Source organism: Schistocerca piceifrons, chromosome 4, assembly GCF_021461385.2.
Source record: "Schistocerca piceifrons isolate TAMUIC-IGC-003096 chromosome 4, iqSchPice1.1, whole genome shotgun sequence".
NCBI classification, from domain to species: Eukaryota; Metazoa; Arthropoda; class Insecta; order Orthoptera; family Acrididae; genus Schistocerca; species Schistocerca piceifrons.
This window is the reverse complement of record NC_060141.1, coordinates 133,042,263-133,069,969: the sequence shown is the minus strand read 5'-3', so window position 1 is coordinate 133,069,969 and position 27,707 is coordinate 133,042,263. Positions and strand designations below refer to the sequence as shown.

At 39.9% G+C, this 27,707-nt stretch overlaps 1 protein-coding gene across 2 annotated transcripts in view; it reads left to right on the top strand.

Moving 5' to 3' along the window:
• Nucleotides 1-27,707, top strand: part of LOC124795215 (probable 2-oxoglutarate dehydrogenase E1 component DHKTD1 homolog, mitochondrial) — a 355,821-nt gene that overhangs the window by 22,654 nt on the left and 305,460 nt on the right. For both annotated transcript variants that reach the window (XM_047259132.1, XM_047259133.1), the window contains exon 2: nucleotides 25,790-25,910. In XM_047259132.1, coding sequence (XP_047115088.1) covers nucleotides 25,790-25,910 — 121 coding nt within the window. The remainder of the gene's footprint in view (nucleotides 1-25,789; nucleotides 25,911-27,707) is intronic.

Sequence of the window (27,707 nt, the reverse complement as noted above, 5' to 3'; positions counted from 1 at the left end):
TTACTGCTTCATTATTATCAGTGCTAACAGCTGAAGGCTGATGCGTGCTGCTTTTCTCTGCTTGACTCTTCCTAAACATTGCCCTAGTTAAAACCATATAAATGTTCTACTGTCACTATATATAACTCCCTTCACACAAGAGTACTTCTGTGTCTACTTTCTTAATGTACATATACAGATAAATGCAACTGGGACAGGTCAATCAAAACACTTCCTATATCTAACATGAACACAATTAATCAATGTTCAAATATCAAATAGCACTAAACAGAAAAACGTATACTTCAACTGTACTAGCAAGCTTTAATAATAAAAATATAGATCTGGCCTTTTCTCTACGCCCAGCGTGCTGTCTTTCGGCTTTATTTGTAGATCCAATTATATCACCTGCGAGTCTTTCCTCTCTTTTCCAAGCGTCAGTTAGGTTAGCTCGTCGTAGTTGACATGAAACAGAGAACAAAATTATTTTAGCAACGTCCAAAACCGTGTCCTGTCATGGATTGGCCATTTTAACATTTTTAAATGTTCGGATAATAAGTTTCCGTCTCTTTATCTAAGAATAGATGATGAATGCAGCTAGCTGCTATCTCTGTGTAATGTCTTGTCTGTATAGACGTGTATCTGTTGCCTTTAAGATCCCTTCACCTTCACACATAAATCTGTACAGTAAAGTAAGGCCCTCCCCTTTCTTGGGTGATCCGTGAAAAGACAGGCGAAAAATTAGACTAATGGAGGATTATTAGTATTATCTCTATTTTCATTCGCTCTCTCTCTTTCTCTCCTTTATCTATGTACAGTTTTTAATATAATATTTTATTACGTGAAATCAGCCAAATAGGATCTTTGGTGGAGTCCTTCGTCTTGGTAATCAGCAGCTGGCTTGCTGTAAGAGATCTTTACATTTATTATTACTGTTAAACACTGCAGTCAGTCAGGAGAATCAATCGTTTGGACAATTTGTTCCTTTTACGAAAGATCGCGAATTCCAGATGTGTACGAAGCCTTTTTGGACAATTTAACACAGACTCAGTGATTGCAGGCTCTCTTCGGCACAGCTGAAACTTCCCCACTAATTACAGGGCTAACATGATCATCAAATGATTCAGAAAAAACTCATTCGTTCATTCACTCCAGAACAAAAAAGTCACAAACCTTATTTATGGAGGAAATTGTGTATTAAATCCATCTCCATTACATGTCCAGATCTCCGGTGATTCCACACCTTAATTATTTTCCGTTTACAGTCTCTTTCTCTTCAAACAAACCGCTAACGGCACAAATGTTAATTGGCTTGCTTTAGCGAGAAGAAAAGCAGAATTTGTATCTCTCAGACACACGTCAATCCCTCAACAGATACCCAGAAGCTGTCCTAGTTACCACTCTTAACAACCATGGAGAATGCATATATGCATCTCTGTTATTTCAAAGAATAAATGCACTAGAAAATACTTTGGCGTCGTCAAGCTGTCGCCGCATATATTACGAGAAAATGAGATCAGATAACTTTTCCAAAGTGAATGAATGTGGATGGTTTGATTGAAAATGATTAATTGGTGCGTGGTAGAGGGTATTTTCTGTGGGGACATTACATGCTGAATGCACCCTTGAAAAGACCCACATTGGGTAGAAGAACAGTGCAACAATAATAGTGACCAGTGAGTGTACAGTGTTCAAAGGTTTGGAGGTTAGTATACCTATGCAACATTGTCTCCCCACACCAGAGCACCTGGACCACCAAAATGATTCTGTTTCCTTAATTTAATAGAAGCATTAGTTTATTTTTTTTAGTCAATTTTTTGAATGGTACGAGAAAAGGCATGTCAGTTTAGTAGGAAGCGTGAGTGATCTCCACTGAATCCCAAGGCTCCATAAAACACAGATTAAACATTTGCTTTCATATCTTCCATTACCATTGTGCTGTGTCTAGTCATCTGCATCTGTGATTCTTCTTCAAGCTACTCTTTTTACTTTGATATGCATCCCACCTTGATGGCATAGTCTTAAAATAGCATTGCTGTTTTCCCATTGAAAGATATATATTTGTCTTTGTCATCTCATTTACTCCAGTTACTTCCTCTCTGTCTGTATAGCTCGTGTCAATGTCTTTTCAGTTTATTTATACTGTCACGTAGATGAATGACGAACACTAACTTCACTCAACGAAAATTTATTCAGCACTTGTACATACAGGAGTGTGGAGCGAACTGCCTCTGGCCAGAACACATACGGTATATATACAGCTACAGAACTTTCCAGTACAATGCTTCTTGCCATTTGTGGATACTTCTAGAATGTACTCGAACCGAATATAGAAATTAAAATTTTTCAGTTCAGGTGAGTTTTGAACTCACGACCCTCCTTGCAACAAGCTAGTATCATAACCATTAGACTATGGCTACTGCACTACTCAGCTTCTTCTGCGACATTGCTCCCTCCATAAGGGAACAATGTCTTGGTGTTATGTCCTTCTAGTCCAGGAACGAGTCACCGTTCCTGCATACTCCAACTCCCGATGACAGATGTTTGCCCTGACGGTGATCTTCTTAGAACTTCCCTTGCCACTACTTTCTTTGTTGCCTTTCTGTTTGTTGGCTGTTGTTGGAGTTTCGAATTTACCCTGGGTTGCAGGATCCTTATAGGGCTTAATTCGAAGGACGTGGACTGTATCTCTGATCTTTCGTCGTCTTGTGTCGAGGTTGACATCTTCAACTTCATAAGTACCATCAGACAACTGTCTTACAACCTTATAAGGTCCAAAGTAGCGCCTGAGGAGCTTCTCAAGAGAGACCAACCTTCCAAACAGGAGTGAAGATCCAGACAAGGTTACCAGGCTAGTAGCCAACAGGGCGGTGGCTCCCGCCATACCTTCGGTGATCGTTTTTTTGAGTCTGCAGCATGTGGAGTCAAGCTAACTGCTGAGCTTCCTCAGCTCTGGTTAACACCTGGCCGATGTAGTCATCTTCCACGTCATCAGGATGTAAAGGAAACACAGTGTCCATTGTCATCATCACCTCACGACTATGCACCAGGAAAAATGGCGTATCCTTTGGTGCCTTGTTTGGTGGTGTTGTAGGCAAACGTCACGAAAGGTAGCACCTCATCCCAGTTGTTCTGCTCAACATTGATGAACATTGATAGCATGTCGGCCATGGTCTTATTAAGCATTCAGTAAGTCCATTAGTTTGCGGAAGGTAGGCAGTCGACAGTTTATCTCTGTCACAAGATTCGATTGAAAAACTTTCCCTCGATGCGTAATTAATTATCTTGGGGTACCGTGTTTTAATACAATGTCTTCTGCCATGAATTTGGCTGCCTCGAATGCTTTGGCTGTTTTCACGGCTTTTGTAATGGCATAGCATGTCAGATAATCAGTGCATACAATAATCCATCTATTGCCACTTGCAGATGTTGGAAATCGTCTGAGGAGGTCAATCCCAACATGCTGGAAAGGCGTTTTGGCTGGTGGAATTGATATGAGTTGGCCAGGTGGTTTCTGAGGAAATGCCTTTCTCCTCTGGCACTCTCGATAGTGTGACACATAGTGACAGACACTCCTAGATAAACCTGGCCAGAAAAATCTCATGTGGATTCTATTGTATGTCTTAATAAATCCTAAATGTCCAGCCCCAGGTGTGTCATGGAATTTCTGTAGAGCATCTAAGTGCATGTGTTTAGGAATCACTTTTTTCCAAACAGATCAAAGTTTTTCTTGCAAAGTAATTCATTGACTACCTTAAATTGTCCTTTTACATCCTCTGACTGATTTAAGGCAAGCACAATTTGTGATATCTTGGCATCCTTCTTCTGCTCAGCAGAGAGATCCTGGAGTGCAGCGAGACAGTCACTATCTTCATCAAAGTCTTGATGGTCTTGCACAGGGTTTCTTGAGAGACAGTCGGCATCTTGGTGTTTTCTTCCACTTTTGTACACTATGGTAATGTCATACTCTTGAAGATGTAGTGCCCACCTGGCGAGTCGTCCTGTTGGATCCTTAAGACCTGTCAACCAACAAAGTGAATGATGGTCTGTAACAACTGTGAATGGCCTTCCATAGAGATACTGTCAAAATTTGCACATGGCACAGATCACAGCAAGATATTCTCTTTCTGTAGTTGAGTAGTTTCTCTCAGCTAGAATGAAATTTTCACTCTACAGCAGAGTGTGCGCTGATATGAAACTTCCTGGCAGATTAAAACATAGTTTTAATCTGCCAGGAAGTTTCATATCAGCGCACACCCCACTGTAGAGTGAAAATTTCATTCTAGAAACAACCCCCAGGCTGTGGCTAAGCCATGTCTCCACAATATCCTTTCTTCCAGGAGTGCTAGTTCTGCAAGGTTCGCAGGAGAGCATCTGTGAAATTTGGAAGGTAGGAGACAAGGTACTGGCGGAATTAAAGCTGTGAGGACGGGGCGTGAGTCATGCTTAGGTAACTCAGTTGGTAGAGCACTTGCCCACGAAAGGCAAAGGTCCAGAGTTCAAGTCTCAGTCCGCACATAGTTTTAATCTGCCAGGAAGTTTCAGTTTCTCCTGGCTTTTGTAAGAGTCCAAGAAGCATAGGCTATAACCTTCTCTTTTCCATCCGAAATCTGCACCAGAACAGCACTGATCCCGTATCCACTGGCATCTGTGTGTAGTTCTGTTGGTGCTCTCTCATCATACAGACCAAATACAGGGCCAGTCGTCAGAGCAGTACATCAAAAGAATCTTGTTGAGCACCACCCCAGATACATTTAGCATTGGCTTTTAACAACTCTTGGGGTGGCCTGGCTTTGATACAAAAGTCTTTGATAAAACGACGGTAATAAGAACACAATCCGAGAAAGCTTCTCACATCTCTAATACTTTTAGGAATAGGAAATTCCATTATAGCTTTCACCTTTTCTGGGTTGGGCTGCACACCTTCGTTTGGCAGGCAGTGTCCAAGTATTTTGATTTCTTTTGCTCCAAAGAGACACTTTCTTGGATTAAGTTTCAGTCCGGCTTGTTGGAGACACTTAAGAATGGCCCTCAATCTTTTTTATGTGTTCGTCAAACGTCTGTGAGAACACTACAGTGTCATCTTGTCATCTAAATAACAAAGACACATCGTCCACTTCAGGTGCCTTAGAAGATTATCTATCATTCGTTCAAAAGTTGCTGGTGCATTACACAAACCAAACAGCATTACCTTAAACTCATACAGGCCCTCAGGGCTAATGAATTCAGTTCTCTCACAATCAGCCTCATCTACTTTGATTTTCTAGTATCCCGAGCACATGTCCATGGTAGAGAAAAAACTTAGCCCCCTTCAGACAATCTCGTGTATCATCAATTCGTGGAAGAGGGTATACGTCCTTTTTAGTTATCTTATTAAGCCTCCTGTAATCAACACAAAAGTGCCAGATGCTATCTTTTTTCCTGACGAGAACCACTGGTGATGACCATGGGCTCTGCGAAGCCTGAATGATGTCGTTCTTCATCATTTTCTCTACCTCGTCGCGAATTATTTGACGTTCCGTTACTGACCCACGGTATGCTCTCTGGCTTATTGGTTGATGGTCTCCAGTGCTAATCCAGTGCTTCACAGCCAATTTGTCTAATCTGCTCTTCACCTGTGGACTGAAGCATTCAGAGAACTCTTGAAGAATGGCAAGTAGCTTCTGTTGTTCTGTAGTGAGATCTCATGATAGTCAACCTAGAAGATCTTGTCTTGTAGTGGTAGCACTAATTTCGCCCACAGACTCGGCATGGGAGGTTTCTATGATGCTCAACTGTTCTGCTATTAATGGCTCAGTATTTGCTATGCACATGCATCTTGGAAGGATCTACAGTTCTCGATGACAGTTAACTATCTACAACTCACCGAATCCGTACTTAAACGAGACGACAGAGGCTGGGGTGACCAAGTTATTCTCCAGTGGTATGCTTCTCTTACATTCCACTACAAGATCCATGGGTTGATGCATGGCAGGACACATGACAGCTACCTTTCTAGTGCTGACTGCATGAATGATCACTTCATCCAGTGCACATAGTCTCCACACAAGTGGATTCACATCTTCCTGTTCACAGTATCTCATCTCATCTAGCATAATCTTCGAGTGACCACAATCTATAATTGCTTGAGAAGCTTTCAAAAAGTCCCATCCGAGGAGGGGGAGAGTAGTGTTTATCGTCCCGCCGACAACGAGGTCATTAGAGACGGGTCCCATCCAAGAATGACGTCATGACTACACTCTTGTAAAGACAATGAATTCTAAGGGCTGTGTATGGCCACTTATACCCAATGAATGACACATGTTCCTGTAGGTCTTACATATTTCCCATTAGCCACTTTCAGCAGAGATGTTTTGTTGTCGATGAATATGGTTTTCTACAACTGGCGACGGTATTTCTCTGAAATGACTGAATGTGATGCTCCAGAGTCCACAAGAGCTTGGGCTGGTCGGCCATCCATAAGGATATCAATATAGTTTCCTGTCATTTTTGTAGTGATCGACGGCGGAGGATTTTTCTCTTCGGCAGCCTCACCTCCAAGGAAGGTCGCACCCTTTAGTTTTCCAGGTTGCGGCAGGTAGGTGATTGGCTGGAGCTTCTAAACCGCAATGGAGACCTTGATTGGTATGTTGGGGAGCGTCCTCTCCAGCGGCTAGCTAGCGGTGATGGTGACCTATGTCGTCCTGCACCCACATCTTCTTTTTCATCTTCGTCGTCCCGGAGTTAAGATCAGTCTGCTGTCATCTGTTGTGGGCATCATCAAATATCCGCTGTCTTTCTCAACAATAGCGCACCACGTGTCCCGGTCATCCGCAGTTGAAACATACTGGTTGGTTATCCTGGGGCCTCCAGACATCAGTCTTCCTTGGTGCCCAAGCAGGTTTCTCATGCGGCATTTTAGGAATGTAACTTCACCTGGGTCTCGACTTTTTTACAGTTTTAAAGGGAAATGAAGGACGAGAGATTGGGTTCAATGTCTGTTCCACTTCCTCCGTTATGACCTCTTGGAGCATCTCAGTTTTCTGCTTGCCGTGCAATGCAAGTGCCTTCTAAACTTCCTCTCTCACTATCTGATGAAGAACGCTTGTGAAATCAGTGTCTTCCTCCATCATAGTCATCGATATGATGTTTGGAAGCTGTTCGAACTTCTTGCGTGTAATTCTTTTTTGATGCATTGCCTCGATATACTGGCACCATTTTATGAAGACATCTGCTGTCGAAGCCTCCTTCAGGAGTAGGGCTTGATACATGTCCTCAGCAACACCCTTCATGAGATGTGCAACCTTGTCTTCCTCCTACATTCGAGGATCCCCTATTTTACACAGCTCCAAGATTTCTTGAATGTACTCGAACCGAATATAGAAATTAAAATTTTTCAGTTCAGGTGAGTTTTGAACTCACGACCCTCCATGCAACAAGCTAGTATCATAACCACTTTTGTTTACTTTTGTTTGTCGCATCTGCTCAGGGCAGACGTCGTAAGACACCCTTTTGAGTTTGTTGTTGATCAATTAACTCAGTTTTTTTTTTATTACAGAGGGCAGCTACCCCTCTGACCGAACACGCTGAGCTACCATGCCGGGATACTAGACTACGGCAACTACGCTACTCGACTTCTTCTGCGACAATATATTAAGTTTTGTGACTATCAGACTTGAGCGCGGGAGCTTAACAACATGCTTCATTATGGAAAAATCCTGACCATGTGCCTAATATGGATATGCATCTCTTACACTTTTCATATATTAAAGTTATTTGGTTGAAAGATGGGAAATATCACTTTGAAATAATAACAGTAAAACTCCAATTATTTTGTTTTATTGTACCTTTAGCATGTAACACACTACACTAACAATGTCTAAGCTCATTCAGTCTAGTATTAACAGTTATGCTTGTTTCAAAATCACACTGAAGTAACAACTGCTGCACTGCATTTCCGCATTAATTAAACAGGTAACCACTGATCATTGAAGCCTTTTCATTTACATTCTACTATAATATATTCCTCTACGATAATTACAGATTGACAAATACAACACTGTTTCAGTCATAGATCTCATGATTAACCTTGCATGCCTTTCTGCTAAATAACTGAATTACTCAAAACACATTTCTTCTTTGATACAATGTAACACTTCCAACTCTTGACTCTCCTGCAATGGCCAACGTGGTATGTGACAACTAGCACTAGAACACTGTTGCCATAGCACAGCAAGACAATGTCCCTCAGAGAAAAGATGTGCTGAGCCTCAAAAGTTCCAGAAGTCACTGATAAGCAAGGAGTACAATACTGGCGGAACTAAAACTGTGAGGACGGGTTGAGAGTCATGCTTGGGTAGCTCAGTTGGTGGAGCACTTTAAAGGCAAAGGTCTTGAGTTCGAGTCTCAGTCTGGCACACAGCTTTAATATGCCAGAAAGTTTCATATCACCACACACTCCCCTGCAGAGTGAAAATTTCATTCTGGAAGGAGAACAGTATTGAAATGTTACTGCGTCAAAGATAGCAGTACTCCTCATATCCAGCCAGTAGAATTTTTTCCAAAACATGAGAAAAAAGTTTTTTGAAAAAAAAAAAAAAAACAGGAAAAGAAAAGTGAAATCCCACAGAAATTTGTCTTAGCTTTACAGAAACAAATAACCTATGAAGAACCCAGCAATGGTTCTCTCCTAAGTTATACTTTCACAGAACAGAAGTATCTAATAAACTTCACACTCGTTGCTACACTGAAAATTACAATCTTTACACTTTTGTTTGTATAAGTGATAAGCAATGAACATACATAGAAATCAAATTTATTATATAACTGGATGTAACAGAGGGAAACATTCCACATGGGAAAAATATATCTAAAAATAAATATGATGTAACTTACCAAATGAAAGCATTTATATGTTGATAGAGACACTAAGAAACACAAACACACACACAAAATTCAAGCTTTCGCAACCCAAGGTTACTTCATCAGGAAAGAGGGAAGGAGAGGGAAAGATGAAAGAATGTGGGTTTTAAGGGAGAGGGTAAGGAGTCATTCCAATTCCGGGAGCAGAAAGATTTACCTTAGGGGGGGAAAGGGCAGGTATACACTCACACACACACACACACACACACACACACACACACACATATCCATCCGCACATGTACAGACACAAGCAGACATATGTAAAGGCAAAGAGTTTGGGCAGAGATGTCAGTCGAGGCAGAAGTACAGAGGCAAAGATGTTGTTGAATGACAGGTGAGGTATGAGTGGTGGCAACTTTAAATTAGCAGAGGTTGAGGCCTGGTGGGTAACCGGAAGAGAGGATATATTGAAGGGCAAGTTCCCATCTCCCGAGTTCTGAGAGGTTGGTGTTAGTGGGAAATATTCAGATAACCCGGACGGTGTAACACTGTGCCAAGATCTGCTGGCCGTGCACCAAGGCATGTTTAGCCACAGGGTGATCCTCATTACCAACAAACACTGTCTGCCTGTGTCTGTTCATGTGAATGGACAGTTTGTTGCTGGTCATTCCCACATAGAAAGCTTCACAGTGTAGGCAGGTCAGTTGGTAAATCACATGGGTGCTTTCATACGTGGCTCTGCCTTTGATCATGTACACCTTCCGGGTTACAGGACTGGAGTAGGTGGTGGTGGGAGGGTGCATGGGACAGGTTTCACACCAGGGGCGGTTAGAAGGGTAGGAGCCAGAGGGTAGAGAAGGTGGTTTGAGGATTTCATAGGGATGATGAAATCCCCAAACCACCTTCCCTACCCTCTGGCTCCTACCCTTGTAACCGCCCCCGGTGTGAAACGTGTCCCATGCACCCTCCCACCACCACCTACTCCAGTCCTGTGGAGAGGGCAAATGCATGTCTCTACTGCACTAGACTTTCAGTAGATGCAGCAAGGGATGGGCTGACACTAGATAATAACCCCAGACTCTCCTCCATGGACAGTCACACAACAAGCACGTAAACAGACGGTATGGCTCAATGTCTGAATGCCTGCCAAGGGATTAGAACACTGTGTAACACATAACACACCTACTCTGTCCATCTACTTGTAAGTCTTGCAATTGTAAAAAAATGTGAAAGAGAGAAAATACTCCACTGTTCACTACAGTGACAGTCAAGATTGTTGCTAACCTACCTTGTATGCAGTATTTTAACACAAACAATATGAAATTACTAAATAAATCATTTTTCGTAAATGCATTGTGTTGACCTCTTCTCCTTCCTATTTCTTTTCCTCTTCCACTGCAAAATATTTATGCCCTTGTAAGTGATCAGTTGACGATATGTCATTTCAGATCTGTTTATTCTGCTTCATACCATTCCACACCTTCCTTTCTTGTTCTACTTCTTTCTGTGTTTCTGCCCATCAGCTGTTGGGTCATCGATACCTCATTCTTCCTCATAGTGGTAATCATGCCTTCTCTTGTTCCCTTGACTTGCATTTCCTTTTGACTCCCATCACTTCTTGTCCATTCCATTTTATGTAGCTCTTCGTTGCATCTGTTCTAATTTTAATTGTTGACCTATGCAGAAGACCACAAACTTGACATGTTAGCTGTTGCATTGCCTTGCATACATTGTTATTTTGCTCACACCACACTTCAACATACTGATTCTTCCATAACTCCTTTTCTAAGAATTCTGTGTACATTTTGTCATATCCCTGGTAGTAAAGATCAATGCAAATAAAGTTTAAAGTCTTATCTTTTGTTCTTTCAGAACTGTATTTATTGAAGAGCATCTTCTCAACCTCTTCGTACAACAAACTTTCTTCCCCTTGCTTCCCAAAAATCACATCCTCTAGTTTCTTCTCACAATTTAACAAACTCCGACATTTTTCTTCTGAATCTTGTTTTTGTTTCATACAGTCTTCTCCAGCTTCTCCATCAAAACAATCTAACTATCCTCTGCTTGAACATCAGTCTGCTTCATGGTACCTATGATCATCTTCACACATTCTTCTGCTTATTAAAAACTTTCTTCTCACTTCAAAGACAACATATCATCACATTTCTTATCAAGATCTAGCGAACTCTAACATTTTTCTTCGGGAATCTTGGTTTTGTTTCATGACAGTTTGCTCAAATATCTCATTCCAAAGTGTTCTTCATCCACTGACAATTCATACTAGAATGTGTACTTCTAATAAGATACTATCACCATCTGTATTCTTCATATCATCTATTTGATCCTTCTGTTTCAAATTACATTCTTCATCCATTGACTATATATTTGTATCTGTACTGAGAATGTTAACAGTCAGTTCAGCACCATTACTGTGTGTATGTACTAGTCATCATCTGAGATTGCATTAACTGGCTTTCTGCCTCACATGTTAAGCCCAGATCCAGGTATTTCAATTAACAAGTCGGTGATTAAAGTTGCTTGTAAGTCTGGCCCCGCAGGTAATGGACATTCTGACAGACTAGGCATTTTTCATATATCTTTACATGTGCTTCTCTTCTGCAAATATATTCACTGTTTCTTCTTGGCCCTCCTTAAATATTCTTTTTATTTCTTTCCTAGATCCCTGTGCAATCTTCTCTTGCTTCTTTAATTTTTCTGAAATTATCGATTTCAGTTCCTTTGTGATTATTGCCTCCTTGCTGACATATTTGTCTATTACTGCAGTTCAGTCAACCAATCAAAACTTGGAGGTGGCCGGAGCTCAGTTTTACTTCTAAATGGTGCCCCTCTGAGTCTTCCAGGTTTGGTATCTGTGGCGTTTATGCTTGACCTACACTTAATTCTACTGTTATTACCATCTCTACAGTTTCTCCCTTAGTCACATCCTCAAATCTGGAATCCTTGAATTCTCTATTTAGCAAGTCCATGTCTGATGTTACTTTATGCTATGGCTCCACAGGTGTCGAACATTCCAGAAAAATAGTTGTATTGTGGATCTCATTACTTACATCCACGTGATTCTCTTCTTGCCTCACTTCAAATATCTTCATTGTTTCTTCTCTATTCTCGTTAACCATTGATTTTCTTCACCTGCAATTCCCTTTTGACTTTGGAAAAACTGGGATGGGATAATGACAACATTATGAAAAGGATAGATTGCTACTCACCATATAGTGGAGATCTTGAGTTGCAGACAGGCACAACAAAAAGACTACTGATATGTAAGCTTTCAGCCAGAAGGCCTTCTTCCAAAATAGACAACAGATTCTCTTTCTCCACACACACACACACACACACACACACACACACACACACACACACACTCACACTCTCACACACACACATTCAGCTCACACGCACATGACCACTTCTCTGCTGGGGCCCAGACTGTCTGGTCCTGGCAGCCAAAGACAGTGGTCATGTATGTGTGAGCTGCATTTGTGTGAATGTGTGTATGTTGTCTATTTTGGAAGAAGGCCATCTGACCGAAAGCTTACGTATTAATAGTCTTTTTTTTGTGCCTGACTGTGATTCAACATCTCCACAATGTGATGAGTAGCAATCTATTGTTTCCATAATTCTGTCATCCCTTGTGAGTTTCTTTCACGTGAGGTAGCTCAACCATCAGTTTGGTGGCTGATGTTGCTTTTAACTTCCTTCACACAGAATTCATTGCACACCACATAATACAAAAATTCTAAATACAGCAGCAAATCAAGCTACACTTGTTTGGTATTGTTGCAACACTTACATTTATTATTTGTGTGCCGTGTTGCGATACTGAAAGCTGTGCTGCTCCCTTGTGTCAACACGATTATTGTCTCGAATCACTGCATTCCAAGATGTTGTAGAATTTCCCTTCTTGTCTCAAACCACTGCAATCCAAAATACTGTAGATTTCCACTTCACACATGATTTTGTTGGTGATGGCACACTATTATTACTTTCTTTGCACATAGACTCATAGTCTCATTATTATTTCCCATTATTGCATCAGTATTCTTCATCAAAGAGCAGTTGTCCTGTCACAGTCGGCAGATCTAAAGCTCCTGTCAATGTCTTTTCAGCTTATTTTTCTATTAATTTTTGTGCGTACTGGACTTGAGTGTGGTAGCTTGACAACAAGCTTCGTTATAAAATAATCATGACCATGTGTGTAATAGGAATACAAGTCTCTTATACTTTTCAAATATTAAAGTTCTTCGGTAGAAAAATGGAAAATATCACTTTGAAATAATAACAGTACAATTCAAATTACTGTTTTTCATTGTTCCTTTAGACTGTACCACACTTCCCTAACAATTTCTAAGATCATCCATTCTCATGTTAACAGGCTGCGTGGGGTAGCCGGGCGGTCTAAGGCGCTTTGCCACGGTTAGCGCGGCTCCCCCCCCTTGGAGGTTAGAGTCCTCCCACGGGCATGGGTGTGTGTGTGTGTGTTGTCCTTAGTGTAAGTTAGTTTCAGCTAGATTAAGTAGTGTGTAAGCCTAGGGACCAATGACCTCAGCAGTTTGGTCCCATAGGAACTTACCACAAACTTCCAAAATTTTTGATGTTAAGAGTTGTGGTTATTTCACATTCACACTGAAGTAACCATTGCTATGTTGCATTTCCATGTTAATTAAACAGGTAATCACTAATCACAGAAGACTTTTCATTTATGTTCCACTATTAATATGTTCATCCACGACAGTTATTGATTTGCAAACACGACAATATTTCGACCATGAATCTTGTGATGAACACTCCCCACCTTACTGCAAAATAACTGACAATCCGACATGACAGTTTCAACTCTTAATTATCTTTCTACCAAATTCTTCATGTTATATATCTATGACATGGCTGTATGTGGGCACTGTGTGTGGAAGCTTGACGATGACTCTCCTGAAGATACCAGGACAGCACATGACCCCTGGCACTGGAGCATTGTTACCTTAGCACAGCCGGTCAGTGTTCCCTCAGGGAAAAGGTGTGATTGACTTTGAAAATTGCAGAAGCCAGAGATAAGTAAGGAGTAAAATATTGATACATTACAACTTCAAAGATAGTAGTACAACTTACAAATCTATCTCACAACTGTCCCCACTCCATTTTTGGTGTCCTTCTCACTGTTTATTGAATACTGTACAAATTCATATTTTTTAGTTCATGCCTTCCTTTGCCTCTCCCTCTAATTTCTGCTACTTCTAACAATCTGCTGCTCATCCTTTCAGCATATCAACAGTTCTTCCACTTTTCCATTCAAAGTTTGTATGTTCAAAGTACCAGATCACAATCCATGTCCATTTCTGTGTCAATTACCTGTAAACTCATATTTATTGAGCGACACTGTAGTTTTGAAAGATCCTTATTTGTCCACTATTAGCTTGTGAGATCTGTCATGGCTTCACCAGAACCATGATTTGCTGGCACTTTTCAGGGTTCCTGTAGGAGCTTCAAAGTTACTATAGTGGCTATGGGGCAAAGGTCCCCACTGTATTTTGGCCCTGTCTGCAGAGTCCTACTTCTTGCATTTTCCATCTCCCACAAGTTAGGTTTTCATTTAAATTAATATCTATGAAAGACACTTTATTGTTGTCATTAATTCAGTGTATTTAGTTATTAATCATTTAATGTAGAGACATGTTTTCTAATATTAATGTGAATATTTGAAAATGATGGAAAATCTAGGACAGTATTATGGAAAGAGACTGTGGCTCCTGAGATGACCTCAGCAGCCGTAGACTGTGATCGTGTGGATGTGAGTTGCATTTGCGTGAGTGCGTGTGTCTATGATTTATCTTTGACAAAGGCCTTGTTGGCACAAAGCTTATTTCCTGACAGTCTTTTTGTTGTACCTATCTGTGACTTAGCATCTGTGCTATATGGTGAGTAGCAACTACCCTTTACGTAATATTGTAATATGGAAAAATGCATGTATGTTTATATGTGTGTATGGCCCAGTGTATCCAGTTTAGCTCTGGAGTTTTGGAGTGCCTGGAACAATTTCAATAGCATTCGTAGGGAGGGTGATGCGGTCGATGTGCAAGGAAAATTCTGGAATTTATGGAGGAATTTCAACCAGACTTAGTGTTTATATAGCTTACTATCTTGGGTAGATTGTTCCAATGTTGCCCTTTGGGCCACAGGCATTGGGGAGCATCTGACATCTTGCTCACGGAGGCACAGTTAGTATAAGCTACCCACCAGATAGCCCTACTGCACGCTTTCTGTGCATGGATGAACTCTTTACCTGCAGGCACAAGGCCAGGGCTGTGTGGTCGCATATGCTATAATCCAGCTACCTTACAGCCTGTGCATCAGCAATTTGTCCACTGCTGCCTACAGACAGGCACTCAAGCTGGAGCAGCTAATCTAAAGAAATATATTCTGGAGATGTGACATCAGTAGCACTTCTATTTCTGAACACAGCGAAGTGGAAAGCCTGGAGCAATTTCAACCAAACTTAGTACACAAGTGCTGATCAACTAAGACTGCAACTGGTTTTTTCACAGATGTTTATTACTCCATTTCATTGTTTACATGCCGTTTTTCAAAGTTCTCCCCTCCTACTTGCATGCACTTTTAATAGCATATCTGCAACTCCTCGAACACACGGTGCAGGCCATTTTTTGTCAGATCCTTGAGAATTGTCTCACTTTTCTTGAGCACTGCTTCAGAGTTCCCAAATTGAATGCCCCAAAGGTTTGCCTTTAGTTATTTGAATTTTAAAAAATTACAGGTTGCAATATCGGGGCTATAAGGCAGATGCAGTACATAGTAATGCTGAACTGAGCTAAAAATTCCAGGGCTCGATTTGTGACTTGAGGCCATGGATTGGCATAGTGAAATTGCCACCCAGTCCAAGAAAATTCTGGTCATTTCTTTGCAATGTACTTTCTCAGTTTAGCAAATACTGATGTTTACTATGCTCCTGTAACAGTAGTGTGATGGAGTAAATTATTCTATGATTTTAAAAAAGTATGATCACCAACACTTCCCCATACCCTGCAGATGGTTTTCTTTTTTAGGTGTTTGAGAACATGGCAATTTCCACACTATGCTGGCTCATCTTCCTTCAGGATCATAATGATACAGCCATGACTCATCACTGGAGACAATCAGTTCTAAAATGTGTCCCCTCCATCAGCAAAGGGACTCGATACCTCTTGCCTCCATTCACACAGCCCTTTTTTGGGAGTCAACAGTCATGGCATTCAGTGGGTACAAACACAAGTCATATGGAGAAGATCATGCATAATTGTAAAGACACTACCATATGAAATTGTCAACACTTCACTGAGGTTATGTAACATTATTGCCCGATCCTCTGGGACAATCACAGGAGATGTATTGATTTTGATTTCAGTTACAGCAGAAGCCAAAACACCAAACCCATGTTGCTTAACACAACAAGTTGGCCTTCATAGAAGTCCTTGAACCACCTAAACACCATTGCACGAGGTAGTGCATCTTCTCCATACACTTGCTGTAAGCCTTTTGTATGTGTCAATGACTGTATGGTTTAGACAAAAACAGAATTTAATTGGACCGTACTGCTCATGTGGAATCACCTCTATTGTTTGGTTTGCGAAATGCAAAGAGCATCTACAAAATAGAGTGTTATTACCAATCTAGTGATACGAGGGTGCTGCTGCCTATGGACATTATACATAAAAACCCACTCTTTTTAAATGTTCATGGAACAGATAGGAAACTATCGTGGAAACTACAGGAAAAAATCAGTCTCAGTCTTTGCTGTTTAGCCCTCGTATATGACTTACTACCTGGAAGAAAATTACTATTGGGGTAAGATACCCCTAGCTCTCTTACAGGTGTGAGACATGTAAAAATAATCAAAAATGAACAATAGTAATGTGAAATCCATAGTTTTGTTTGGCTAGGATGGTTGCTGCCATCCCTAATTGACATTTATCCTGTCGAGTGGCGGAATGGTAGGAAGAGGTGACATGTACGTGTACATCTGGAACACACTGGAGAATTTCAACTACACTTGGTACTCATATGACTTACTGTAATAGGACACTCCTAATGCTCCTTTGCATGGGGAGACAGAAAGGAGTAACATCTAAGCAAAACTGTAATGCCTGTAGATTTTTCAACCAAACTTAATGCACATGTGGCATACTATCAATGAAAAAATAATGTTGTGGGAAGACACCCTTGCACTGCTAGGAGTGTTGATGGTGGAGGGAAGGAAATGCCTTGTAAACATAATAAAAATAAACAATATATGCACTAAATCAGTAATGTTTGGTGTCGTTTGGCTGATTGGTGACAGTTCCAATGACATTTCACCCCTTTTAGTGAGAGTAGAGGTGGAAAGATAGTGATATGTAAAAATAATTTGAAGATTACTGATATCAGTTCAGATCCATAATTTTCAGTGTCTTCAGTCTGATTGGTGACAGCTACAATGGCATTTCAATCCTACGTAAGTTTGGGATACATAAATAACTAATCTACATTATAAAGGAATGTGAACTCAGTAATAAAATGACAAAAACAATTGAAGGAACGTTAACAAAACTAACATCAGTGTAAATTTTTTGGGGTCAGTTTTAAAAGCTTCTGAAATAAAGTCAGATATAATAGTTTTTCGTCTCTACTTTTCAACTGTGCATCAAAGAACATAGTGAGACTTCAGGAAATTCATCAATACTAGGGGTGTTCAGCTCGGAAGAAACCTTAATAAAACCACTGTATATTGTCTAGCTATTGCAGATGAGATGGCATTATACTGACTCACTGGATAGTACCAAAGAACAAATCACAGGACTACAGAAAGAAGCAGCTAAAATAGGAGTAAAAATATCATTTGTGAAAACAGTTCATAACAAATATTACTGACACCCCCAAGAATCTCATAATTCATAGCAACACAACATCTAAAACATATTATTTTAAATACCTAGAAGATTGGATAACGACCAATACAAAAGAAAAGGTAGCACCAGAAAATAGAGTACATAATATAAAAGGGCAACCAAAATGTCAAAAAACATATAATAAAATATATAAACACAGAACTAAGGCATATCAAACAGTGTATGCAGTAGAAACACAAGACTAATGTGTGTGTGTGTGTGTGTGTGTGTGTGTGTGTGTGTGTGTGTGTGCACGTGTGCGTATTGTCTATTTCTGATGAAGACCTTGTTGACCAAAAGCTCACTTTCAATAGTCTTTTTGTTCTGCCCATCTGTGACTAAGTACAGAAGTGTCATGCTAATATTTGTGGTATATTGATATACTCTGTCTGTCTGAACACCATGTAACTGTGGGCATGGATAGTGTCAGTATAAGTGGGTATAGTTTAGCATCTTACACTTGTAGATCTAGGATGGATAAAGGAGGAGTTGCCATTTTCATAAAACAAGGGTATAAATGCAATAGTGTAGAAGTAAGTAAATTTTGTGTTGATCATCTCTTTGAGGTTTGTGCATGTGAACTTCAGCTAGATAATGTAGTAGTGATATTAGCAACAGTGTACATGTCTCCATTAGGAGACTGGGAGCTATTCATAAAAAAGTTTGACTCCCTAGTATGCTGTCTGTCAGACAAAAAGAAAAAGTTATTAATCTGTGGTGATTTCAATGTAAACTTTCTAAATGATTCTGAGAGGAAAAGTGAACTAGAAGTGTTATTAACAACATATAACTTAGAATCAGTGATTAATTTCCCTACATGTATAGCTCAAGACAGAAGCACACTAATAGATAATGTAATTGTACAGAAAGAGGATGTAAAACAAACACATGCTTTCCCTGTGGTAAATAGATTGTCAGACCATGATGCACAACTGATTAACTTACAAAACCTAACAGGGTGTACAGCTCGGAAACCATTAAGTAAAAGTGTAAGGTTGCTCAACCTGGTATCTATAGAGCACTTCAAAGAAAGCTTAAGAAATGTTAATTGGGGAGATGTATATAATGAGCCAAATGCTGATGATAAATGCAACATATTCCTTGATAAATTTATATCCCTTTTTGAACATTGTTTCCCAAGGAAAATTACTAAATGTAACACCACACACTTTTCAAAGAAACCTTGGATTACTACAGGTATTAAAGCGTTTTCAGAAAGAAAAAGGAAACTTTATGAGACAGCAAGAACTAGTAAAAATCCAGAAGTAGTTTTCCACTATAAAAATTATTGTAACATACTGAGAAAAATTGTAAGGAAATCAAGAAATATGTACATTAGAGAAGAAATTAACAACTCCGGCAATAAAATCAAATCAATATAGAATGTTGTTGGAAGGGAGACAGGAAAAGTAACCACTGGGGTAGCTAGTATTACTGTTAAGGAGAACGAGACCATCCTAACCAACAGTACACATGTAGCTAATGTATTTAACAAACATTTCTTAAGTGTAGGAGAAAAAATGGGTGAGAACAGTTCAAAAGAAAAAGCCGGGCAGTACATAGAAGAGTCTGTTTTCAAAAAAAATTAGTCAGATTAAGTTTCATCTAACAACCTCTTGTGAAATAAGTAAAAATAATTAAATCTTTGAAAAATAAGTTTTCTGTTGGAGTAGATGACATCTCTAATAAGATATTAAAACAAAGTGGAGCAATTACAGCTGATGTTCTGAGTCACATATGTAATGCATCATTTTCCCAGACAGGTTAAAATATGCCATTGTCAGGCCGCTCTACAAAAAGGGGGACACCACAGATGTCAATAATTATCGGCCAGTATCCTTGATTACAGCATTTTCAAAAATCTTTGAGAAAGTAATGTACTCAAGAGTGGTTAGCCATCTCAACAGAAATGGGATACTTTGTAAATCACAGTTCATATTTCAAAAATGCTGTTCCACTGAGACAGCAATATACAATTTCACTGTCCACGTAATAGAGTCTTTAAATAGTAAAATGTCACCAATAGGAATTTTCTGTGACTTGTCCAAAGCATTTGATTGTGGGAACCATGACATTATGTTATGAAATTACAGTTCTATGGTATAAATGGAGTAGCATATGAGTGGTTTAAGTCGTACCTACAGAACAGGAAGCAAAAATTTTCATTATATGGGTCAAGTGATTTAAATAAGTTTACCACTTCATCTAACTGGTGTGAAATTACATTAGGTGTTCCACAGGGTTCAGTCATGGGTCCCCTTCTGTTCTTGATATATGTGAACGACTTCCCTTCCTATCTGAAACAGAAAGCTGAACTGACACTGTTTGCTGATGATACAAGCATTATTAATCCGGTAAAAGAAACTCCAATTGAAAATCATACAAATAAGGTCTTTGGAAGCATCATTAATTGGTTTTCTGCAAATGGGCTTGCTCTAAACTTTGAAAAAACATAGTACATCCAATTTTCTGCTGCAAAAGTACAGTTCCTTCAATAAATATAACACATCAACAAAAGTCAGTAGACAGGGTAGAGCATACTAAGTTTTTGGGTGTACACATAGATGAGAATCTTAATTGGAAAATTCATATTTTGGATCTTCTAAAGCGACTAGGTTCAGCAACTTTTGCAATCAGAATAATTGCCAATTTTGAGGATACAGGAATTAGTAAGCTAACATACTTTACATACTTTCACTCTCTGATGTCATATGGAATGATATTTTGGGGCAACTCAACACATAGACAGAAAGTATTCACTACTCATAAGAAAGTGGTTAGAATAATATGTGGAGCTCACAGTTGCACATCTTGTAGGCATCTTTTTAAAAGATTGGGAATTCTTACAACTGCCTCAAGTACATTTACTCACTAATGAAATTTGTCCTCAACAACAAGGACCAGTTTAAAAACAACAGTGACATTCATGGTTATAATACCAGAAAAAAGAAAGACTTTACTCAACCAATCTTTGGCACAGAAAGGGGTAAAATATGCGGCTACAAAATTTTTCGACAAATTACCAGATGAAATAAAATGTCTGACAGACAGCAGTAATAGCTTCAAAAATAAATTGAAATCATATCTCCTTGACAACTCCTTCACACACACACACACACACACACACACACACACACACACACACACACATATTCATGCAGATGCAATTCACACACACTTGTCCACAGTCTCTGGCTGCTGAGGCCAGATTCAGCAGCCGGAGACCGTGGTCGTGTGTATATATGTGTGTGTGTGTGTGTGTGTGTGTGTGTGTGTGTGTGTGTGGTGTGTGTGTGTTGTCTATTTTCTATGAAAGCATTGTTGGACAGAAGCTCAGTTTCTGACACTCTTTTTGTTGTGCCTATCTGCAGCTCAGCATCTCTGCTATATGGTGAATAGCAACCTTCCCTTTTCATAATATTGTTACATTCCAGCCTGGATTTTCCATTGTTTGACACTTCAGAACTTGTTTTACTCTGATGATTTTGTCTCTAATAGCCATTTTCTTTTTACATAACATACTAGTGCATACCAAGATCACAATACAGGTTTTTACCTAGAAGCCTGGAACATCTATTCTGCTCAAAAATGTTTAACTCTCTTCCATCAGATATCAAAGTTCATGTAAAGGTTGTGTATATATTTAAATATGAATTAAGAAAATACATTATGGAAAACTCCTTCTACCCCCTCTTCTACATCTACGCCTACATACATACTCTGCAAGCCACTGTATGGTGTATGGCGGAGGGTATCATGTACCACTACTAATCATTTCCCTTGCTGCTCAACTCACAAATAGAGCAAGAGAAAAACGACTGCCTGTATACCTCTACACAACCCCTAATTCATCTTATCTTATCTTTGTGGTCCTTACACAAAATGTAGGTTGGTGACAGTAGAATAGTTCTACAGTCGACTTCAAATGCCACTTTTCCTAAATTTTCTCTACAGTGTTCCACGAAAAGCACTCTCCCTTCCCCCCAGGGATACCCATTTGAGTTCATGAAGTATCTCTGTATTAATAATTATGTGTTGAATGAACCTACCAGTAAAAAGTTTAGTAATGGTCTCTGAATTACTTTAATGCCTTGGCGAAAGGGTTGCAATAATGTTCTACATGTGGTCTCCTTTCCAGATGAGCTACGTTTCCCCGGAACATTCTCCCAGTAAACTGAAATCGACCATTCGCCTTCCTTACTACTGACCTTATGAACTCATTCAATCTTGTATTGTTTTCCAATGTTATGCCTAGATGTTTAATCAGGTTTACTGCTTCAAGCAGTACACCACTCATACTGTTTTGTTTTCCTACTCATCTGCATTAACTTACATTTTTCTACATTTAAAGGAAACTGCCATTCATTACAGTAAACATAAATTTTCTCTAAGTCATGTTGTATCCTGCTACATCCATTCAACAACGACACCTTCCTGTACATGACAGCATCATTAGCAAAGGGCTGTGGACTGCTGCTCACCCTATTCAGTAGATCATTTATGTATATAAAGAATAAGAGTGGTCCTATCGCACTTTCTCGCAGTACTCCTGGAGATACCTTTGTCTCTGATGAACATTCACTGTCAAGGACAATGTACTGGGTTTTATTACTTAAGAAGTCTTCAAGTAACTCACATATCGGGAAATCTGTTCTGTATGCTCATACGATCAGTAACAGTCTGCAGTGTGGCATCATGTCAAATGCTTTCTGGAAATCTAGATTATGGAATCTGCCTGTTGTGCTTCACGTGTGGTTTTTGCAGGATAAATACCTGCAGATAAATCAATGATTATTTTTGTAAGTTTGTATTGACATTTGTGTTTTATGCTTTGAGACTTTCTATTTTTATTGTGTTAGCCAAAATTCATCTTACATGTTCAAGATGGACAATGTATGAATATCTTTCTGTGCACCCAAATGTATTTTCAGTAATTATACCATGTTAGTTGAATTATGTCTTAATAATTTTCCTTCGATCTTTAAAGCTATTCAAAAATATGGAAAGTGTAGTTTGTTCTCACCACACAGAGGAGGGACTGAGGCGCAGACAAGTGCAACGTACACACAGATGGCTGCTGTTGTCTCCGTGTGGTAAGACCTGACTGCAACTGTGTTTGAGGTGAGCAACAGTCTGGTTGGGGTGGATAGTGGTTGTATGAAAGAGGTGTGGAGTGGGGAGGGGCTGAAGTAACATGGTAGGGATGTGGTATGATGCTGGTGCTGTCTGTGGGAGAATGTTAGGATGTGGTGGGGACAGGATAAGGCTGCTAGGTGCAACATAGTGAACCTATACTGCAAGGGAGAGGGGTGGGAGGAAGGTGAAAGGGGAGAGGAGAGAAGTAGGGAAGGTGAAAGGCCTATGTAAGTGTGTTGGCAGAACAGAAGGTATGTGGAGTGGAAGGAGAGAAGGGGATAGGGAAGTGGAGGATGGGGACTAGTGAAGGCTAGGCAAGGCGGGTTACAGGAATGAAGGATATGTTGCAGGGAGAGTACCCACATGTGCAGTGTAGAAAAGCCAGTGTTGGTGGGAAGAATCCAGATGGTGCAGGCTGTGAAGCAGTCATTAAATGAAGCACACTGTGGTGAGTGTCATGCTCAGCAACTGTGTGGTCCAGCTATCTCTTGGCCACAGTTTGCCAATGGCAATTCATGCAAACAGACAACTTGTTAGTTGTCATGCCCACATAGAATGTGGCACAGTGGTTGCAGCTAAGTTGGAAGATCACATGGCTGCCTTTGCAGGTGACCCTGCCTTTGATGAGGTAGGAGATGTCAGTGACAGGATTGGAGTAGTTAGTAAAAGGATGATGTATGGCACAAGTCTTGCATCTAGGTCTCTTGCAGGGATATGAGCCATGAGCAAGCATTTGGTAGCAGCGGTGGAGTAATAATGGACAAGGGTATTGTCTAGGTTGGATGGTCAGTGGCACATCACTGTGAGGAAGATGGTGAGAGTATTTCTCATTTCAGAGCACATTGAGAGTTAGTTGAAATAGAATGGTACTCACACATAGAGGGCACTTTGATCACACACAGGCACAACAAAAAGACTGCTGTATATTTGAGCTTTCTAAAGTAGAAAACCCACACAAATTCAGGCAAGCACAATTCATAACACGTGACCACTGTCTCTGGTCACTGAGGCTGGACTGCGAGCAACTGCCACAGTTTTGACATCAAGGAAGCTGGCTTGCTGGGCTTAGGAGAACTGGGTAAAGCGAATGGAAGAGAAGGTTGTGAGGCTCTGGAGGAGTGCAGATAGCATATCCTCATCCTAAGTCCAGATCATGAAGATATCATCAGTGAATCTAAACAAAACAAAGTGAGGTGATTTGAGAGCCTGGGTGGTTAGGAAGGATTCTTCTAGATGGTCCATAAATAGCTTAGTATAGCAGGATGCATTGCAGGTTCCTATACTGTTCCACAATTATGTTAGAAGGGGATAATTATGTTAGAAGGGGATACCTTCAAAGGAGAAGTAATTGTGGGTGAGGATTTAGTTGGCCATGGTGACCAGGTAGCAGGTTGTAGCTTCGAAGTTAGTCAGGCACTGGGAAAATTAGTTTTAAACAGTGGCAAGACCAAGGCTAGTGGTGATGTTAGTGTAGAGGTTGCTCTAGCATCTTCCCCCTTCCCACACTGGTGCCCCCCTCCCCCCCCCCCCCCCCGCCCCCCCCTCCCACCATCCATCACCCTATTCATCTTCTATACACCTGTTACTCATCCCCAGCATATTGCTGCTCACCTCAGACACAGTCACAGATGAGCCTTAGCACATGGAGATGACAGTGGCCATGTCTGTATGTGTGTTGTGCTTGTGCAAATGTGTGTAAGTTTTCTACTTGTAATGAAAGATTTAATTCTAAAGCTGCATATTTCTAACACTCATTTTCCATTGTGTCTGTGTGTAACTCAATGCTTCCTCTATGTGGGGAATAATTATCTATGTTTTTCATGTTGTTGTTGTTTCATCCTGGGCTTTACATTGTTTTATCTTATTTATGCTACATTTTTGTTATTGTACATATATTCATTATGTATCTCTGTGAATGTAAACCTGATTTGTTCCACATCCGTATTTTTTATCATAATATGGGTTCACAGAATTTGTAACTAATAAAGAAACAGATAACTTAAAACTGAGAGGGACAAGAAAGAAAATTAGTGGATCAGGGAATAAACAAGAACGGAATATATAGTTATGAGTGTAGGGCTTGTAGCCAGATGGATAGCTGGTTGACAGACAAAGAAAGTTCTTTGCTGATTTCAAAAGATAAGAAAATACCAAGGTGATATTTAATGAAAGGTGGGTAGTTGAATTTTAAAAAGATACAGGAGCAACGTAGTTGCTTATAGTAAAAAACCATAATGCATGGAAAAGTCCAGCAGTGGATGTTAAATGGAAGATAATGATAACTGTGATCTTTTGTTTCACATCACTAGATCAAATGATGATATTTAGAAATTTAATATTGCTGCAAGTTAGACCTTACAAAAATCAAACTCACTTTTAAAACAGTAACTGTATGTTTAACTTGTATTCTATAAAATCTTGCAGAACAGCCATCTATGATTAAATAATTAGCATCATCACAATGCATTCTTCTGAAAGAACAAAGATGTTACTAAGGCTATGATGAAATGGATGGACATGTATGGAAATATAACATACCACCTGATTTACACCAATATCTGGAACTAATAACTGAAATTCTCGGAACTGAATCAGTTGAAAGAGAGCTATCTCCTACACATAACTAAGAGTGATAGACTTGTTAAACATCCCTGATAAAAGACATCAAATCAAAATCTGAAAAAAATACTTATTCCATTGATATCTGTAACCCCCCCTCCTCCTTCCCCATGTTCTAGGTCCATTGTGCGTTTGAAAATGTATATTTACTAAATTTTCCAGTCATTGCAGTTTTTATTTATTTATTATTATTTTATTTTTGCAACAGTCAAAATTTTTTTGTCAGTGAGTAAGGTTTATTAGTTGCACAAGAAATGGTTTTAATTTTCCCAATTGCTTCTAGTTCCAGAACATGTTATAGAGGCAAGAAACAGGAATGGTAACTTATGCAGACTTGTTCAAGCATACCGAGAGCATGGACATAAGAAAGCTGATATAAATCCTATATCCATAGAGGAAACAAGGTTAGTAACTTGTATTTGTAAATGTATGATTTTGATTTAATGAATCAGCTCCAAGTGGGACTAAACATTTCAGTTTTTTTACTGTAATGGTTGTTAGTGAGTCAGTTTAAGGATCCTTGCACAGTCTTCCTGGTCACTGTTCCTGGATTGCATGTGCAAGATGTCTCAGTTGTTGACAATAAATGTCAGCAGTGATGGTTACATCTCAGGAAAGCAGTCCATAATACATCACACTGTTGCTGTTCCACCAGATGCATGACATTATCTTTAGTGGATGTGTGTAGGTCTTTGTACAGGAAGTTGCTGCTTTGCTAGGGCTCAGCCATTCCTTTCTTTTCCAAAAAGTATGTTAGCATAAAGGCAACATTTCTCATCACCAGTAATGATACAGCATGAGAATGGTCACTGTTGTTCATGACCTAAGCAGAGATGCACGTATGGCCATCCGCTGATTCTTGTGATTTTAGCTTAGAGCATGTGATACCCTTACACCCAATTTTTGAACCTTTCCCATTGCATGTAAATGTTGCACGATGGTGGAATTATCACAGTTAACCACATTTCCAGTTCTCCAGTATACTGACATGGATCATTGTGGATTAATACGTTTAAACATCATCATCAAACCCTGAAGGTCTTCCTGAATGTGGAGAGTCACTAAGGTCAAAACAATCCTCCTAAAATGAGAAAACCATTTTCTTGACATATTCAGTCCAATGGCATTATCCCATATACAGTGTACATATTTCTTGCTGCCTCCATTGCTGTCGCCACTCTATAGAACTCAAACAGAAGAAAATGTAAAAAATGTTCCCTTCTTTCCACTTGTACTCCATTTTATAGTGTCCACAGCTTCAATCATTGTCTCCAAATGACAAAATGACAATGTTTAAACTCAAATAATAACAGTGAACTGCAAATAAAAAATAACAGTTGATAAATAAACCCGTAGTTACTGGAATACCAACATGTCAAACAAAAACGCTACAAACTTATGCACCTGCCTAATAAACTACAGACTTGCAACAGCATGTAACGGAACTGAAATGATGGTGGGCTGACAGTAATTTGGAGCCCGCGCGTCGGAAACGGGCGCGCTGGTGTGAGACTGCCAGGGAGTGCACCCTGATGCCATCTATTGGCAAAACTGGGAATTAGCGCTGGCTCTCAGACAATGCAGTCAAATGTATTCTTTTTCTTGGTAATTATAAGCTATTACTGTATGATTTAATGTTATAAAGCGCTAGTAGTAAATTATTATGACTGGTATGAACTCCAGGGTAATAAATATAAATATTCTTAAATACTAAATGATTTCGGTGAAAAGGTGGTAGGGGAACGCCCCCACTCTTGGTGATACGAGCATAGCTAGAGGTAGCGGGAGACACAGGGACTGAACAATGAAATGGCCTGGGGAGTGTTGACGTGAGCGGACGTGCATAACTGTGCTCACGCAAAAGTGACTGTGTAACAGCGAAAAGGAGAATATCGTCGCCGTTTGTGGAGTAGAACGCGACGAATGGTTGTCGAAGCCGTCTCTATGCCACTGGGGCTGATTGTAAGAGTTCCTGCGCCCAGATTTTATGGCGGACGCGCAGTAGCTTATACGAGTGCTACAGCTCGTAGTTCCAGCCGCCAGTAAGGGCACGAGGCGTGAAGAGGAAGAGCTGCGTTAGCCACATGCATCTCACCACCAGCACCGACATGTCTACCCAAGGCAAGACTGCTTGAAATTGTTAAGTCGAACTTTGTATACATGTAAAAGGAGAATACCAGTTTTCTTTTGTGCAAGTGCTG